Source organism: Micromys minutus (assembly GCF_963924665.1).
Source record: "Micromys minutus genome assembly, chromosome: 15".
Lineage (NCBI taxonomy): Eukaryota > Metazoa > Chordata > Mammalia > Rodentia > Muridae > Micromys > Micromys minutus.
This window is the reverse complement of record NC_137984.1, coordinates 28,372,995-28,391,101: the sequence shown is the minus strand read 5'-3', so window position 1 is coordinate 28,391,101 and position 18,107 is coordinate 28,372,995. Positions and strand designations below refer to the sequence as shown.

General features: G+C 44.0%; 1 protein-coding gene across 4 annotated transcripts in view; it reads right to left on the bottom strand.

The window, feature by feature from the left end:
- TNIK (TRAF2 and NCK interacting kinase) overlaps window positions 1-18,107 on the bottom strand; it is a 373,654-nt gene that overhangs the window by 108,356 nt on the left and 247,191 nt on the right. For all 4 annotated transcript variants that reach the window (XM_080929385.1, XM_080929386.1, XM_080929387.1 and 1 more), the window contains exons 6-9: window positions 15,696-15,786; window positions 14,587-14,717; window positions 3,009-3,063; window positions 1,181-1,259 (exon numbers count right to left, since the gene is read on the bottom strand). In XM_080929385.1, coding sequence (XP_080785511.1) covers window positions 1,181-1,259; window positions 3,009-3,063; window positions 14,587-14,717; window positions 15,696-15,786 — 356 coding nt within the window. The remainder of the gene's footprint in view (window positions 1-1,180; window positions 1,260-3,008; window positions 3,064-14,586; window positions 14,718-15,695; window positions 15,787-18,107) is intronic.

Genomic DNA, 18,107 nt, shown 5'->3' with positions numbered 1-18,107 from the left:
TCTATAGAAAAAAAAAATCACAGGAGGTTACAGGCTGGTAGGAGCTGACTCCAGTGCTAGAGGACACAGAGATAGAAGAATGTGTCAGGAGGCCATGCTGTTTCTGCAGCAGGAGAGAGAGGAAGTATCAGATTTTTGTTGTAGAATAACAAGGCATAAAGATCACAACACAGGTATACACGGAAGTGACAGGCAACATTCGTCATAACTGGAGGATTCCATTCCAAAGCTCACCTGGTCGCTCACCATCCACATTCCATCTTACCCCGATCGCTCTCTCTAGATCAAGTCACCTTTTTGTCAGGATAAGCTTACTAAAAAACAAAGGTTGTACTGCTGTCCCCGAATAGAAAGCCAGCATGCCCTGTCACAAAAATAAAGGGACTGAAAAAACACAAAGAACCACAATTGCCCATGCCAGAAACATCACATGGACCATTAGCGGGTCTGTGTGGGCGCGCATAGGACCAGAGTCTTGAGGAATAAAATGGGCTGACTCTAAATCATCACCCTTTCTGAAGAAATGTGCCGTGCAGCCAGGCAAGCACACCCCTGCAGTCATAAACCACATCATTTTCATGCCATTACTCGGGCTCCATTTTGGTTAATATAGCTCTTTCCCTTGAGGATATGGTTAACAAGTTACTGTAGCCAAGTTTGCAGGTAGCAAAGCTGCAAGTCCAAGATGAATGGCAGCATACAGAATGTCACCTACCAAGCGGTGACATGCATTTTTAAAGATAGGTAGCCAGAAGGACCTAGGGATCAGAGGTAATTCTAAAGGAGGTCTCAGAGGAGTCCTGAGTCTGAGAACCAATGGTCATGGGGGTGAAGGGTCCTCTGGATGGCGTGGTCACTACAATACTTGTTACCCTAGCACAAGGGCCTGAGTTCAGAGCCCCAGCATTCATGTAGAAAGCCAGGTGTGTTAGCATATGCCTGGAATCCTATGGAAATCAAGACAGGAAGATTGCTGAGGCTCAGATATAGTCAGACACCTTTTCTATAAAAGTAAGGCAGAAAGAAAGGCGGAATGATAGTGGACGGTAACCCAAGGCTTCTGCATGTGCGCGTGCAGACACATGTTTACACATACACACAAAAATGAAAGACACGTGAAAAGAAAGGCCACAGGAAAGCTTTGCCCTCAGATCTTAAAGGTACTAAGAGGCAAACTCACCACTTCTTAGACTTGAGGCGAGGCGCGGGGTTCCGTGGGATGAGGAAGAGCGCTCTCATGGGATGCATGTCACAGAGGGCTGTGGGAGACCGAAAACAAGGACCAGCTCCAGTTAGAGGCCACCCACATTACCATCCTGGCTGTACAAAATATGTACACGTCCACATGGCTCTTGTGAGCAAGGGGTCAGGATCTCAAAGCTTCTGACTGGCAGACAGTCAAAGAGCTGATGTCTAATTAGATGGATCTCATAAAACACACCTTTCAAACAGATAGTAACATCTCCCGGGGCCACACCTTTACTTCATAAGAAAAACAAGTCAAAGGGTTGTCAGCTAGCCACCTATCATTCAAAATAAAGACCATCAGATGACAGCTATGATTAAAGAGCCACAATGTAAGTGGTATCTGAACATCCAAAGTCAGTGTCTTCCCCACCGGAGGCTCACACAGATACTGCTAACTGTGCACATTTTTAGACTCTTGAGTTCTCTGCCTAAACACCATTCTGTTTCCAAATGTCCCTGGTAGCTTCTCAGGGTGGCCCCAGGATGACCAGAGAATGAAGTTAGCCTATAGACATGCTATAATCTTTTATCCCGGACATACTCTACATCCTTATTTCAACCAGCATATCTGATTAGCTTACTTTCTAACAGTGAAAATCCAGCTTCTCCCTCCTCCCTTCTGTACCAGCATTGAGAATATATGCTCCCTCAATGCCAGAGGATTCTGTGGGGAGAGTTTATTTTTAGCCTTGTCTACCACTCGGGATGATAAACACAGTTTTAACGCCGTGGGATCCGGAGTTTCTGACTCATAAATGTCATTGTGAACAAAGGAAATTTTGTCAACAAACACTCCAAGTCAATCGAGCTGCGGATGGATTCAAGGAACTTAAATCCCCATGACAGCAGCGGTGGAATATGGGAAGAGTCCTGAGTCTGAGAACCAATGGTCATGAGGGTGAAGGGTCTTTTCACTCCTGGTTCTGTGAGAACTGACTGAACGGGTGTGACTGTGCGGGAAATACAAGCAGGGACATGACGGGGGCCAATTCCTGCATAACGGGAGGTACAAACATTTCCAGAAACGGTACACCATTTAATCCTGTCACTGTGCCCTCCTAGCCCTGGGTAGAGGAGGAAGCGTGTAGACTGTCTGGTGATTGGAGGCACGATCAGCCTGGGTGGTTGCTTGAACCACAGCTACCTGCAAAGTGAAACCACCTGTCAGGAAAGGGTGTGCCTTGCTCTCTGGGTCTGGGAGGTCAGTGACAGTTCCCCGGGCCGCCACAGCAGCTCCCAGTGGTGGTCTTTGGTGCTAACACAGAAAGTCCCAGGAAACTTGAGAAGTTCTCAAGGTTGTCAGTGTCAGGGACACAGTTCCAATAAGGGCACGGCTATATCCAAAGCTCTGAACGCTTGTATCTTCAGAAGAGGGGCAGCCTCCAACCCCAGGGCTTTGTGAAAGCTGCACCTGGGAATTCAGCTTTGGAGTTTTATACTCCAGAGCTTACCGTGTCTGAGGTTGCTCGGAGTATCTGTGGTGCTTCTGAGTGAGACACGGTGCCTCCAGAATGAGCTACACAGTAAGTAGGCAAGACAAAAAGCCTCCCCCGTGTACGCTCTCTTCTTTCCTAGCAAAACTGCTCTGCAATGGACAGATTCCTGGTTGATTTTAATTGCCTCTGCTTTCTAAATATGCCACATCAGAGCCATGCCGGGCTCAGTGTAGCAGAAGTAGGCCAACCACAACCCTGGCAAGGAGCCCGCAGGACCTGCAGAACCAACCAGCAGTGGACTGTCCCCCAGAGAAAGGAACTTACGGGGGGCACCTTCTGCCATCTCGATGGCGGTGATTCCCAAAGACCACAAGTCACTCTGCAAGACAAGAAAGCACAGATACACACATAAATTCAATCAACAGAGGACAATTTGGTTAGACCTGGTAATTACTTCAGGACAGCCCTTGGGGAAGTCAATCCATTGTCTTTACAAACCTATTTCTCCATCCGGCCTCAAAGCTAGAGGAGCCACACTCACTCCTCATCACATACATTTTCCTGGTGCCTGTCTGGCATATGATATGTTTCCAATAAATGTATGAAAATAAATATAAGGTATTTTTTTTAAAAACGTTACTTTATTACTTTATTACTGAGATTTATATGTCAGTCAAACCATGTGAAATTTTGCTATTTTCAATCTTTTTTTTTTTTTTTTTTTTTGAAATTCCTGTAAACCAGTGGGTTTCTTGCTGCTGTCAGAACATCTGCCTAGCATGGACCTTCCTTCTGTCTCTCTCCCATTCCCTTCTCTTCCCCTTCCATATTTCAAATGGCCCCCTTTCTATTTTTCTGTCTCACATGCAGTTTTTCCTTTCAATGTTTATGTCGAGCTACAGCTGTCACACAGTAAACAGCACATGTGTGAAGTGTACTGCTTAATGAGCTAGCCCACTCCTGTGACCCCACCATCACAGCAGCAAACGTAGAACCTCCAGATCATGACACTCTTTCCTGTGCAGCTCCCCCCTCCTTTCTCATCCCTCACCCTACTGTCTGAGTTACCCACCTGTTCTCTGTCACCGTAGATTGATTTCATCTTCCAAGTTTTATAGAAAAGGAATGTAACAGTGGGTGCCTCTCGAGTCTGGTTTGTATCACTTATCAGAGAGTTCCCGAAGGCCCCCCTCCTTGTGCCACATCTTGGCATGTCATGCCCTCTCGCCTTTACTAGTATTGTACCTAGTGATGCACTGGAGTTTGCTCTCATTGCTGACAGGCATTTGGAGTGTCTCAAGGTTGAACTATGCTATATAAAATGGTTGCCAAACTGAGTCTTGAAGACAAGCGTTTATGCCTTCTGAATAAATACCACCAGATAGAACTTGCAGACTAGTTAGTAGGTATTAGTCATAGCTAATTGTGTTTAATGCATAACAACGTGTCCTTTGCTGTGACAGGGTGAGGCTGGGGTGTGCATGGATGTTTCAGCACAGACAACCACATGTCCTCCAACTTGTTTATAAACTTCCATGGGGAACAAGGTCTTTCAGCCCTAACCTGTCTTCTTAGGTTTAGACGGACTCTCAGACTCTAATCAGAGTTTTTCAGCCCAGTGCTTCCCACTTTACTGGAAGGAATCTCTGTGTCTAATAACATGCATGTTTCCCCACGCTCTGTACGGGTGAGGTGATATGTACAGCGTGCCTGGAGTCACCAAGACAAGAAGGAAACCACTGCGATGAGCTTAGAAGATTGCTTGTTGTTCCCGCCTGCCTTTTGGTGGATGGATAAGAGGTAGATAAGAAATGTGTGCCTGGCCCACTGACCTGCACTCTGATATCACCAGCCACCATAGTCCCAGCATCTCGGGGATTTCATGCACATTATTCAAGATCCTCCCTGTAACCACGCTAGCATTATGGATCTCAAACTGAAGCTTCCTCAATATCCCAATCAAGTAAAAGTCAAGGGTATGAGAAAAGGTGGGGGGTGTCAAAAGGTATGATTGGAAGGGAGCCATGGTATAGATGCTGAATCATTTGCTGGAACTGAATTTCTCAGTAGTCTGTGAATGACAGCCAGGCCCTAGCAGAGTTCCTTACAATATATAAAGGGATATCCAGGGAGCCCAGGTTTTCCCACAGGGTGTGATCACTTGTAGCAATGGAGAGAGTAAGGCACTGTTTTTAATCTCCAAGAGTACAAGGCAAGCCACAAGAGCACAGGGGGTCAACTCTCTTCCTCTCTGTTTCTCTTTCTGGATTTCTTCTTAATTTCCATAGCACACATTCATGCTGGTGTGTGTACATACCTCCAAGCACATGACTGTTTCTTGTGTCTCTTGGCCTTGCTTAGTGAACTCCGGGCTCACCTGTTACTGTTTGCTAAGGAGGGCAACTTGACAAACATAAGAATGCAGCTCTCTAGTACCTGGCTTTGCAGGTTGCAGAGAAAGGTAGTTGCTTGGAAACATGATGAGAACATTGAGTCACTCTCTCTGTGGGAGTGGTCGGGCATCAAACAGGGAGAAGAGCCTGGAAGCTAAGGGCCATCAGCAAAGGTCCCTGAACTACTTGATAATACTTTACTGTTCTCAGGACTTGATAGTTCCTCTAGCACTGTGCTGGTAGCCCAAGGACAGAGCGTTTCTGTAGCATGAAGGAGAGCCAGGCTCTCAACTGTGGGCTGACAGGGCAAGGGTGGACTGAAATGGCCTTCAGGCCCACTGAGCTTTGAGCTGGTGTGACAGTTCACACATCTGAAAGGAAATGATGGCCCCAAGCTGAGAGGGCTCCAGCCAGTCTTTAGATAGAGATAAAATGCTCAGTGCAGCCAGCCTCTGAGCTTCTGCTCAAATTTCCCTATGTTGAGGGAGAGGTGGCAAACAGGGCAGATCCCCAGGGATGTGCAAGTTGGCCCCTTCTGACTTCCCCCCTCCAGGAACTTTGGATCTCAGCTTCTTTGTTCTGTTCTGCCAGCCACTGGCTTTTTCTCATGCTCGCCCCTCACACAAGTCACTCCCTACTGACAGCATGCTGTGCTTAGTCTCAACACCCTTTATCTCAACATATATAAACCTGGGGGAGAAGAGGGCAGAAAGAGACAAAGACAGGAGAGAGGAGGGGGGACCCACAGAGGGGACAAAGGCCTTGTGTCATAGATCTGCATTTTGTTGACTGAACAGTACTGGTACATTCAGACATGCTAAATAAACAAAAAGACACATGAGAGCAAAAAGCAAATGGTTCAAGGTGTCTGCTGTCTTCATAGATCTCCATGCCCCAGATCACAGAGGAGCTAAGCTCCATGTATTAAATGGAGCTGGGCCTCCCCCTGCCTTGGCCATTTCTCCTTAATTATTACAACACTAGGTCTTGAGTTCTCATCTTTAAGTTAGCAACCCATAACTAACTGGTTCCAGTTCTTCCTTTTCCACAGGTGATCCAGGCATTGGAAAACCAAAGGTGCTGGGACGTCCCGAGGTTCCCGTTCCTATGCTACAAAACCAGCCCAAGCTTCCCAGAGGAAACGTAGGTTGGTAGAGAGAACAGGCTTTCAAAGCAGATAGAGCCAGATTCAGTTCCAGGTTTCTAATTTAGTGACTTGCAGAATGCTGCCCAGCTTAGCTTTTTCAATGGCACAGGAGGTGCCGGTGGCATGCATGTTTTCAGGAACACTGCCTAGCACAAAATCTGGTGCACAGCGGGACTCAAGCATATGGACTTTCTCCATTCTTACTGCTGCACGAGGGTTTCTTGGCTTGCCAGTTTGGTTGTCATGGTTTCCCTCCATGCAGTTGTAGCAGACACCATTTGTCGGTCAACCTGAAGGCACTTTTAACCCCTGTTCCCACTGCTCCCTCCATTTTAGAGAACCCCATAGCTACTTCTCCTGGCATTCTGGCAGTGAGTTAGATTTGTGACCAGATCTACAGCCAATGAGACATACACAAACAGCCCTGGGAACTTGTGCTTTTCCCAAAATAGGGAGCGAACACAGCTGCTGTCTTACAAACTCCTCTCAACTTCTTAATGCCTTGAATAAAAACATGGTGTCTGGAGTTACAACACCCATCTCGAAACCGGAGGCAACACGCCAACTACTGATGAACGATGCTGGGGAAGAAAGGTGGGAGGCAGAGTTTCGGAAGATTCCCATGTTCCTCACATCAGCTCTGGACTGCATGACTGTAGATTTCCAGTGATGGGGTAAGGGTGAATCCAGCCAAAGATACTTGAAAATGATCATAAGTAAGTGTGTATGTGTATACATAAATGTGTATGTTTGTGTACATGCAATATATATATATATATGTGTGTGTATACGTGTGTGTGTGTGTGTGTGTGTGTGTGTGTGAAATTTCTAGAACTGTACCACAGGAAGCAGGAATGGTTAATAAATAAGAGATACCTTTCTTGGTCAGCCTTCTTAAAAAAACAAAAACAAACAAAAACAAAACAAAACAAAAAAAAAAAACCAAAACCCCAAAAATATCAGTTAAAACAAAAGGCCCCATCATACCATCCAAATAACCTGTGTATCCTCTTCTAGTCACATGACCAGGACAGTCAGTCACATGACTATTGCTTCTTGAAGTCTTTGTTTCACATTATTGTCAGGATCACCTTGGACTAGAGCTATACCATTTTCCAAAAGGAAATATTTATGTTCTTAAATTCTTGGTCACAGGAAGCCAATGCTGCTTGTAAGCTCTGCTTAACAACCTGTGTTGGAAGCTGTAAACGTCCCTGACAGGCCCTGTTTAACCTTTTGACACATTATCAAATCTCAAAGACACCTCAGAACTTAGAGAGAAAGTGCTCCCCATTACCAGTGCCAGAGGAGGAGCAGGAGGAGGGAGGAGCAGTAGGAGGGAGAGGCGGGCCTTAAGTTTTCCCCTGGCCACAGTGTCACTCATCCTGGCTGGAGCTGGCAGTTCATTATTTCAGCAGCGTTGGGCTGCCTGACCTGCAGCATTGACAGCCCGTCCCTGTGTGCATTACAAACAGAACAGAGACAAATTCTAGTGCCTCTCAGAAGGCAGGCATGAGGTACAGCTCCCGGCTGGGGCCTGGGGATGTTTGGTACACAGTAACGTGCGGAAAACAAAAGGCATTCTTTCTGAATTGGGCTGCCCATCACAGCGGAAGAGAAGCATCACTTGGCCAAGGCTGCCACTCTGGACAAGGAACTAGCCAGGAGCCTAGTGTGCACCATTGCAGTCTCAGACTCTGAGTCTCTCTGACACAGCTGGAGACATAGTGACAAGACCAAGTCAGCAAGAGCTTGGAGACCATTTCCTCAGCTGCCATGTGAAGAGAACACAGAGCGTGCAGGGTTGTTGTAAAAATTCAGTAAGGTGTTATGCTCTAAGTGCCTAACACGACACTATGCACAGAGCAGACATTTAACAAAGAAGGTGCAGAAGGACTCTCAGGGTCAAGTCATCAGCTAGCGGATTGGCCAGTGAACCTGGGCTAGTTAGAGGGCAATAGCTCGACATCCCAGAGGTAAAAGGCAAGCCTAGCAGAGTCACGGAACTGAGAGGAAGTAGACAGGACATTGCCTGTCTCCCTGCGTTTTTTTTTCTAGCTTCCCACTGTGGGTCCCTACTGGCAGAGTGTGGTCAGATGTCAGATGGATAAACAGGAATTGAATGGCCGAAGTATCCCAAAGTGGGGGTAGCTTGGTGGTCTAGACAGACAGGCACAAGCACATACAGTGTGGACACTTCTCCCGTGCTTCCTAGCCGGGAAAACCGTCTTCCATTTGGACATGAACATGTGGTTTGTCTATTCTTTTTGAAATATTTCAACCAAAAAGAAAAACATATACGTGTGCGGTCCTTACAGAGATCTACTTAGACTAGGAGCTTTCAAGAAGCAAGTGCTAGTTCAACAGGAGGCAACAAGAGATGGACAACACCCAACCGAGAGCTGGGTTCTATGAAACTGCCTGTTTCCTTAGGTCAAAAAACCAAACCAAACCAAACCAAACCACACCAAACCACACCAAACCAAACCAAACCAAACCAAACCAAACCACTCCAAACCAAACCAAGCGAAGCCAAGCCAAGCCAAGCCAAGCCAAGCCCAACCAAACCAAACCAAACCAAACCAAACCAACCAACCAACCAACCAAACAAACAAACAAACAAAAATCCAAAATGCCATAAAAATCAGATTTTCCTGGGGTGTGTGAACACAAAGCTGTCCCATCCCATTTCTCAGCACACGTCAGACACTGTGGGATAGCATTATAAATATTAACCCACGTTACCGTACTACAGCATTGTGATGTATAATTGATTATTCCCGTTTTGTACAGGCCCAGAGAAGTTAAGCAGCTCCCTGGAGGCACCACAGGTATAAGAGGCTTGGCCTGTTTTCTAACCATCTCGTCTGACTTCAAAGCGTCAATTATCCTTACTCTCTCTTCAGACACACACATACGAGATGGAGCCAAGGGAGGGTTGGTGAGGATGTCCAGGCAGAGGCGGCCATTGATAAGGACATCACACCAAAAAAAAAAAAAAAAAAAAAAAAACAAAGGAGAGAGACACCTCCCATTCCTGCCACCTACACCTGACATCTGCCATAGAAGCAACCGTGGGGAGACTGATCCTCCACGGGACCAGTGTGCCTAAAGGAAGCAGAGCATGTGAGACTTCTGAGGCAATCCCACCTGGTGGCACTACCTGTTGTCTGTATTGTCATCTTCCGTCTGAGTGAATTCGGGAGGGTCTATGTATGGAGCTCAGTACACAGGAAGCAGAGCATGTCTACACATGGAATTTGCACGCTGCATGGCAGCCTATACAGTGTGTTCTCGATGACACCTGCCTTCCAGTGATTCTCCTACGACATGGCTGTTCATCTGATTTCCAGTTGACATCTCTTGTTCAAAGGGACATTTGCACCCTGCCTGAATAAAGTCTGTGTCTGGGATACTGAAGGGGCTGAACAGTTTCTTTACAAGCAGGGGAAACACCAGCAAAGGAGCAAGCTTCTTAATATAGATAGGTGGATAACAAACACAGCATGCTAGCAAAGGCCAGACTCAGGAGCCCTCTAAGCATGGGGTGTGGGAACAAGACATTTTCTTGCACTTAAATCTATCACCTCACTATCTTAATTATATGAGTAAATTCTACTGATGCAAAAACATCAAAACAGGACAGAAAAAAATATGATCTAAGAATTTATTATTCAAGTGCTCGGAGGCCAAGCACTCTTATGAGTTCTAGGACATTTGCAGATTGACCACCACCCCACTGTGTATGTGCATGTGCAAGTGTGTGCATGTATGTGTGTACATGTATGTGTATATATACATATGTATACATGCATGTATGTGTGTACATGTATGTATGCATGTATGTGTGTGTGTTTCTGTATCAGGTGACTGTGAATAAGACTACATTAAGAGGAAGATGATGTGGTACCCAACACATGCTACTCTAATACCTCAATCCTTAAGAAGTGCCTGATATCTGTCATAGTGGAAATTCTGGAGTTCTCCATCCACTGGATAGAGAATTCAGTTTCTATACAACCAATTCCAGTGGATGTGGGCTTGGCTACAGAGAACTTTCTTTAGTGGGTATCTGTTAAGGCAATTACTTAGGACTATAAACTACCTGTCAGATTCCATCCTCCTGAAATAAAGCTCACAGTAAGTTTTTAAAATACCAGTTTAAACAGCTTAGGAATTTTGCACAGTTTTATTAATTTCAAATCTTTGAATGCTTATTATTAAACAGGAAAGCTTTCATTATTGCCCTGCATACTTATCAGGGAAATGAAACCTTTCCTTTTGCTTGAAGTGTTTTGACAGAATTTCTGAAAAAAAAAAAAAAAACGAGAAAGGAAAGTCCGCCAGGGGAAAGCCAGCATACCAGACAAATGTAACACAGGCTCTCTTCCTAAGCATTCAGTGAGTTTTTCCCTGCACCCAGAAGATTCCACACAAAAGTGGATTACAGTAAAACTCCATCTCTTCAAACTCCTCTCCATAGATGTCCTTAGGATATTCAGTTACTTTGAATTTGAAAAGAAACATCAGAACTGGAAAGATGGCTCAGTCATCACGAGTAGGCACTGCTCTAACAGATGACCTAAGTTCAGTTCGGAGCACCCATAACATGGCTCACAACCAACCACCTGCAATCTAGCTCAGAAAGATCTGACATCTTCCTGTGGCCTCTAAACGCATTTAAAACCATGTATACATGTGTGTGTGTGCGCGCGCGCACACACACAAACACAAACACACACACACACACACACACACACACACACGGGGAGTTCAATAAGTACACATACTGATTAGATTGTTTCAAAGTCAACTTGTTGTCAAGTAGTCCCCTGGTGATGGACCACATTCCTGTGTCCAATGTAAGATACAAGAACAGGGAGGTTGTAACGATCTCCATCTTCTCTGGTTCTGAGTAAAATTACAAAGTGGTCAAAATAAATCCTCTATGGCTTCCCAGTATTCCCTTCTGCTTCATCCTTTTCATCCACACTTCAGACAAGCTGCTTTTCTCCATGACAGGTGAACAGCACAATTCATAGCCTAGGTTTGGAGTTTTTTTCCTTGCGAACAATGTATGTGCATAGCTATCTTTATAAATAAGTCCACTGCAGTCTAAATGACTGACATCACTGAACCTGTGTTCTCTGTGAGGATCCTTTTTTAAGAATTCTCTTTAAAAAAATTATTCTTACATATCGGTATCACATTAGTTCTAAACATCATGTCTTAACAGCAGTCTAAGAAAAGAAGCCCAAGATTTGAACTCAATTCCAAGGTTTAGACTGGCCAAAGGAAACACTATTCTAGTTGCTCTCCTAAAAACAAGTGAGCCACAAAGACCTTTTCTATACTTCCAAACAAATGTAGTGCACATAAACACAGCCCACCATGATACTTAAAAGGTTAAGATGGGGAAGAAAATCTATGTGTCCTGAATGTGTGCCTGGTGCCCTTGGAGTTGAGAAGAAGATATTGGCTCCTTTGAAATTGGAGTTAAAGATGGATGAGATCCACCATGTGAATTATGGAATTTGAACCCTTGGGTCTTCCAAGAGCAACAAGTGCTCTTAACCTATGAACCATCCCTCCAGCTCCCTCCTATTATATTTTGAAGTGGTTCCAATTATTTATGGCATAGATGTAAACCAGTTAACACGTGTTAAATACAACCAGAGTTTGAAGAGTTGCTTATAGCCAATTAAAATATGTCTGGGATATATATTTTGCAGTGCATCCTCTCGTGAATTTGCAAATGGAATTATTCAAATGTGCTGATCATTAGCAGTTTAAATAAATGACATTTATTTTGGCAGGGGATTAATTTTTAACGAGGCAGCTGCTCTCAGCCAGATTGCCTTCAGGTCATTAGGGGGACTAACTTTGAGGGAAGAAGAGGATGATTATGTCTTCAAGACCAGCAAGCTTACATTGCTCTAAAGAGGTGAATGACTTCATCAATGCCCCCAAGACACTGGGTCTCAAAGACTGCAGTGTTTGTGTGGCTGTCACCCGATTTCAACAGTAACCAATGAGGAGAAGTAAGTGATCTTTAAAAGACAAATTCCTCACATGTGCTGTTTGGATGAGAAATAGGAGAATAGGAGACTTAGACAGAAGTCAGGCAAATACTATAGAAAACCAGGCAGCAGTCAAGAAGAACTCAGCAGACTTCTTTTCTAAAGATGCCTTCTTGACGCTGAGTTACCTCAGTGTCTCTCTGTGTGTGTACACGTGTGCGTGCGTGCGCACGCGCGTATACATGGTTTCAGATGCTTTGTGAGGCCACAGGAGGACATCAGATCTTTCTGAGCTAGATTGCAGGTGGTTGTCAGCCATGTATTATGTTAAAAAAAACTAACTTTTTTAACACAGTCATTTTAAAAGGCAAATCAGACAAATCAAATAATAACCAATATGTATAATACAGGGCACACAAATCCACACTAGACTCTCCTTTGCAGGGTGGGACAGAGATGTGAACAGACTTGGGAGAGCCATGTTCAAGTTGAAGAGCAGAGAGTATCACCCACTCGATATGCACCTGTGAAGACCTGGCCTCAGTGTCCCCTCTTTGTAGGATTTTGAGGCCAAGTCCTCGAACTAACAAACCAAGCCTAGGTAGTAGCACATTTTGCCCACAGGGTGTCTCTCTGCCTAGTGCATAGCCTGAGAACTGGCAATTGCTGTAGCTCTCACCGTACACGGTTTCACTTTCTCTTAACAGGGATTTATGCAGAAGCCATGTCACCAAGTGCTGCAGCTCTTGAGGTGCTTTTTACCTGTGACCCCATGTTACAGTATTGGCTAGAGGGACTGAATGAAGGAGGGCTGCTGGAAGAAGCTTACTGAATGTGACCAGGGAGCCATCAAAATTTTGTGAGATGCCAAGTCACACAGAGGAAAGCAAAGGCACAGGCCCACATCCCACGTCATCCTCTGACAGAGGAGAAACTTCCAAGCATCTATAGTGAATCCTATAGAGATGAGGAACCTTCTGCCATTTAACTCCACAAAGGATGCCCCCAATATTTATGTTTTGGTTTAACATAAGAAGCCTTGAGAATATGAGTTTGGGAGTGGAATATTCAGGTTGGTCAGTGTGTGCTGCGCAGCTTTTTGAAAGGAGCAAGGAGTTCCTCTGTGCTAATGCAATGGCCATGGATGATTACATCAGTGTGCAGCCCATTTGAGAAAGGTAGAAGCCGTGATTCCCAAGGTGTGTGCCTGAGCATGCGTGTGCAGGTGTATGTATGTCTGCACATGCATGGGTGGGACAGCTCGCAGTCTCAGATAGTATCTCTCAGAAGCCTTGAATTTTGAGAGAGGGTCAGTCACTGGTTGGAACTTGCTAGGCTGGCTGGCTGGAAATGCCCAGGCTCCTCCTCAGAGCTGGGACTACAAGCCTACATCACCATGGCTGCCTTTTGTGTGGCTTCTGGAGGTTTGTTTCAGAAGCAGGCATTTTACCAACTGAGCTATCTCTTCGGGCCCTCTGAAACTTTTCACCTTTAAAGATGATGTTTAAACAGATGAATATATTTATCCTGACTTAAACTTTGTGCATATATAAAAGTACTACCTGAAACTCCTTTAATATTTACAGTTGGAATATTTTTCTCTTTCAATTATTTAATTTTACTCATTTTACATCCCAATCACAGCTCCCTATTCCCTCCTCTCCTCCCAGACCTGCTTTTAAAAGTCCCTCCCTCATTACGTTTTTCCCTTTTCTGAAAAGAAGGGGAGGCCCCCTCCCCTTGGGTACCACCTCACCCTGGGACATGTAATCCCAGCAGGACTAAGCACATCCTCTCCCACTGGGGCTAACTAGGCAGTCCATTTGAGGAAAGGGATCCAATGGCAGGCAATAGAGTCAGAGACAGTCTCAGCTCCAATTGTTAGGGGACCCACATGAAGATCAAGCTGCAAATCTGCTACAAATGTGTGTGAGTGTGTGTGTGAGGGGGGAGGTCCAGCCCTTGCAGTTGGAATATTTTTATGCATCATTTAAAAAAATCAATCAGAAGACTTATTAGATGGAAAAGGATAAAAATAAGAATAAAATGTTGCCAAAACTAAACTATAACCAACAACACGAACCGGCTCTATTTCTTAAGAATAAAAAATAAAATAAAATAAATTCAAGAGCACATAAAATAATTTCAACATCATTTTGTAAATATTAAATCAAATACGATTGGTAAATTCATTAAAGCAGTCATTGCTTGAGTATCTTACAATCTTAGATCCAGATACCGTTTTTCAGGTCTCCCTTTGTGTCACGTAAGTCACATCACAGATGCCTGTGAGGAACATCCCCTGGAAAACTACATGGTTCCACAGCAATGCCAACTCATACCTTGAAGTCATACGTGGCGTCTGGGTTCTCATCACAGGCAATGACTTCGGGTGCCATCCAATAGGGGGTCCCAATGAACGTGTTCCTCCTGCCCACTGTTCGGTCAAGCTGGGCACTCACTCCAAAATCCACTAATGAGAAGACAGTTGGATAAATTAGAACCTCAGGTTAGAGGTGAGGGTAAAATGTGTGTCCCTCACGGGGCTAAGGGTGTATATAAATAAACATTATGATTTCATCAGATTTATTCTGTCAGCTTGACACACTATATAGAGAAGAAACTCAAACAGATAAACATCACCATCATGTTGTCCGTAGGCAAGTCTTCGAGGGATTTCTTTTTTTTTTTTTTTTTTGATGGATGGTTGTGGAGGGGGCTGGCCCATTGAGGAGGGAACTATCCCTGGACAAGTGATCATGGGGAAGATAAAAAAAAAAAAAGCAAACTTGGCAAGTAGCATGGAGCAAGCCAGTGAGCAGCACTCCTCCGTGGCCTCTGCTTTAGCTCCTGCCTCCAGGTTCCTGCCTTGAGTGTCTGCGCTGACTTTGATCAGTAGTGACATGTGACCTGAGAGTTGTGAGCTGTAATAAATCCTGTCCTTAACCTGTTTCTTTTGGTCATGGTGTTTTCCAAAAAGGACTCTGGAAAATCTCCTTTATACGGGAGCAGTAGGAAATAATAAAGTAAATTTAAGTACAGCTCAAGCCTATGGGAAATTAGCAGAACTTCATTATTCAAGATACTTTCAAATCTGAATATTTTTCATGAAACAAACCCAAACCCATGCACTTAAGGCCATCAGTACTCCATCAGTGATACAAACCATCATGAAGTGGATGGGATGATGTCCAGGCTTGTTACTTCTAATCATTACAGAGCATAAAATTCTACCCAGCGCTTAAGTGTGGGCGTCTAGCCATCACACAAGCCAGTCTTCAGAATGGTTTTGGAAAATACTTTTCGAATGGACAAACAACAACAACAACAACAGAACTTTCATCTTTGGGGAAAGCCCCTGCCCTAGGTCCTCCACAGTGACAGGTTTACATGAAAGACTGTTGGCACCTCTCAGCTTCAGCAATGCTGTGGCTCAGGACACCGCTCATACCTAGTTTAACTTCTGCATTTTCAGTGAGCAAGACGTTCTGCCCTTTAATATCTCGATGAATCACTTTGTGCTGGTGCAGGTGACTCAGGCCCTGGTGGAATGGAGAGGCAAGAGAGTTAATAGAACATAAACAAAGACGAAAACACACTTCTGAATGCTAACTATCACCATCAAACTCAACTGGGCCAGAGATACTTCTAGGTTCTTATTTCCTTTGCATGTAGCCACATTGCTGAGTTGAGCTACAGGACACTCGCAGCACCAACTGACATATACACATGACATTATGCTCAACAAAACCCATGTAATCTGATCGGAAGATCTGTCAGATATAATGGGGTACTGATGACCCTACGTGATTAGAAGCCGACACTTAAGCACTATGTAGAACAAACTGTGTGCACAGTGGTAGGGCTGGGTTCCCACTTCCTTGAATTTCAGTTGGCACAGAGCCCTGGGAGTGAGGTCTCTCGATATGGGCTAATTTGTAGTGGAAGCATTAACAGTTCACCTAGAAAACTAACCTGGTTTCACCAAAAGTAACATTTGAGCAGGTATTTGAATTTAAACGTTATCATCAATTATACAATGCTAAATAAGTACAATGAAATTTGTTTCCAGCCAGCCAAGGGTTTTCCCCTTGGTCTTTTTGGTGTGGTCTATACTACAAAAGAAAAATGGTCTGGGAAGAGAGTGTAGTCAGTCAAGTGCTTGACCTTTAGCATGAAGACCTGAGTTAGATATTATGCTGAGAGAGGCCAAGCATGATACCGGTGCTAGAATGAGTGCTGGGGAAGCAGTGATAGGATCCCCGGGTTATGGGAGGGCATCCATTTAACACTGATTTAATGACTTAGCAAACTTGTTGGTTTCTAGACCAGTGAGAGACTCTGTCTGTAAAACACATTGAAGGGCAGCAACTGAGGGATGACAGCTGCAGGAGTCTTACAGTGTACACACAGACACAAACTCGTGCACACAGAGACATGTGCACACAGACACGAATGTGTGCACTCAGATACAAACTCATGCACACAGACACATGTGCACACAGATACAAATGTGTGCACTCAGACACATGTGAACACAAACACACATGCACACAGACACATGTACACACAGACACATGTGCACACAGACACACAAAACAGAAACCACTGTTGCTTTCTTGGTTGACTCTTATCCTATCCCTTCAAAACTTGATAATTTTGAGACTTTGCTCAGAGTCTGTGATATTAAGCACTCAGTGATAGTTACACCTGACTGTTTGTATCTCCAGGAATTGTTGTTTAGACTTTTGCTATGGTGGTGTAAGTTCTATGAGGGACAAATTTATTCTAAGAAAATCACATTTTTTCCCAAATAAATTATAACAAAATAATATAAAAATAAGTTCTGAAGCAAAATACATGGGCTAGCACTTACAAAGTTATGCTATCAGGTACCTGAGTGTTGCGATTTTATTATTTACGATTTTCTGTTCTTTTCATTGTTCTCTACAAATAATACAACCATTATATAAAAGACAAGGCACACAGACACACATACACATGCATGCACATAGGCATGTACACACACAAGCATGATTATTCACACACAAACACACGCAGAGATAAAAACAAAACAAATCAGCACCTGAAAAAAAGGTGTAGTGGTACTTGTGCTTTAGCACTTAAAGAGTTTGTGGCAAAAAAGTCTGAATTTTTTAGTCCTCCTCAACATTGTAGGAAATTAAAAGCCAACTTGGGCTACATAAGACCCTATCTTCATTCATCCATCCATCCATCCATCCATCCATCCATACATACATACATACATACATACATAACCCACACATACATATAGTGGTTTTATCTTTGCCATTTGTATTTATTAGTATAAGTTTATTATATAAAGCAGGTGCTGACTTCACACTGCCACATTGATAGTCAACACGAATAATGATAAAAGCATGTCCACAGTAGACTCTTTGTCATGTATCAGTGTTTGTATGACATGAATCTACTTAGGGACACTGGGTTCTATGCCCTTAACTCTTGTCTAGTCCTGTTACTTAGCATCCTTGAATAAATTCTGACAGTCGAGAGCATAACTCTGCACTTTTACTCTTCTTGAAAATGGTTTTGGTTATTTTGGGCCATTTCTGTGACCATAAAAATTTAAAAATCTATCTTGTCCACAGTATGCTTAGAGAAGTTTTGATTAGATGTTTCAAGAAACCATAGGCCAAGAGATAGAGAAGTGACATCTTTGTCACAGTGAGAATTCTGACGATGGACCTGCATATGCCATCATTTATTAAGGGATTCTTCCATATCTTTCAGTATAGCTATGAAGAAGGACGTCGTTCACCCTTTCTGTAGTTCTGCTTCTAAATAACTGGCTTGTTTCATGCTATAGTCTGTGCTGGAT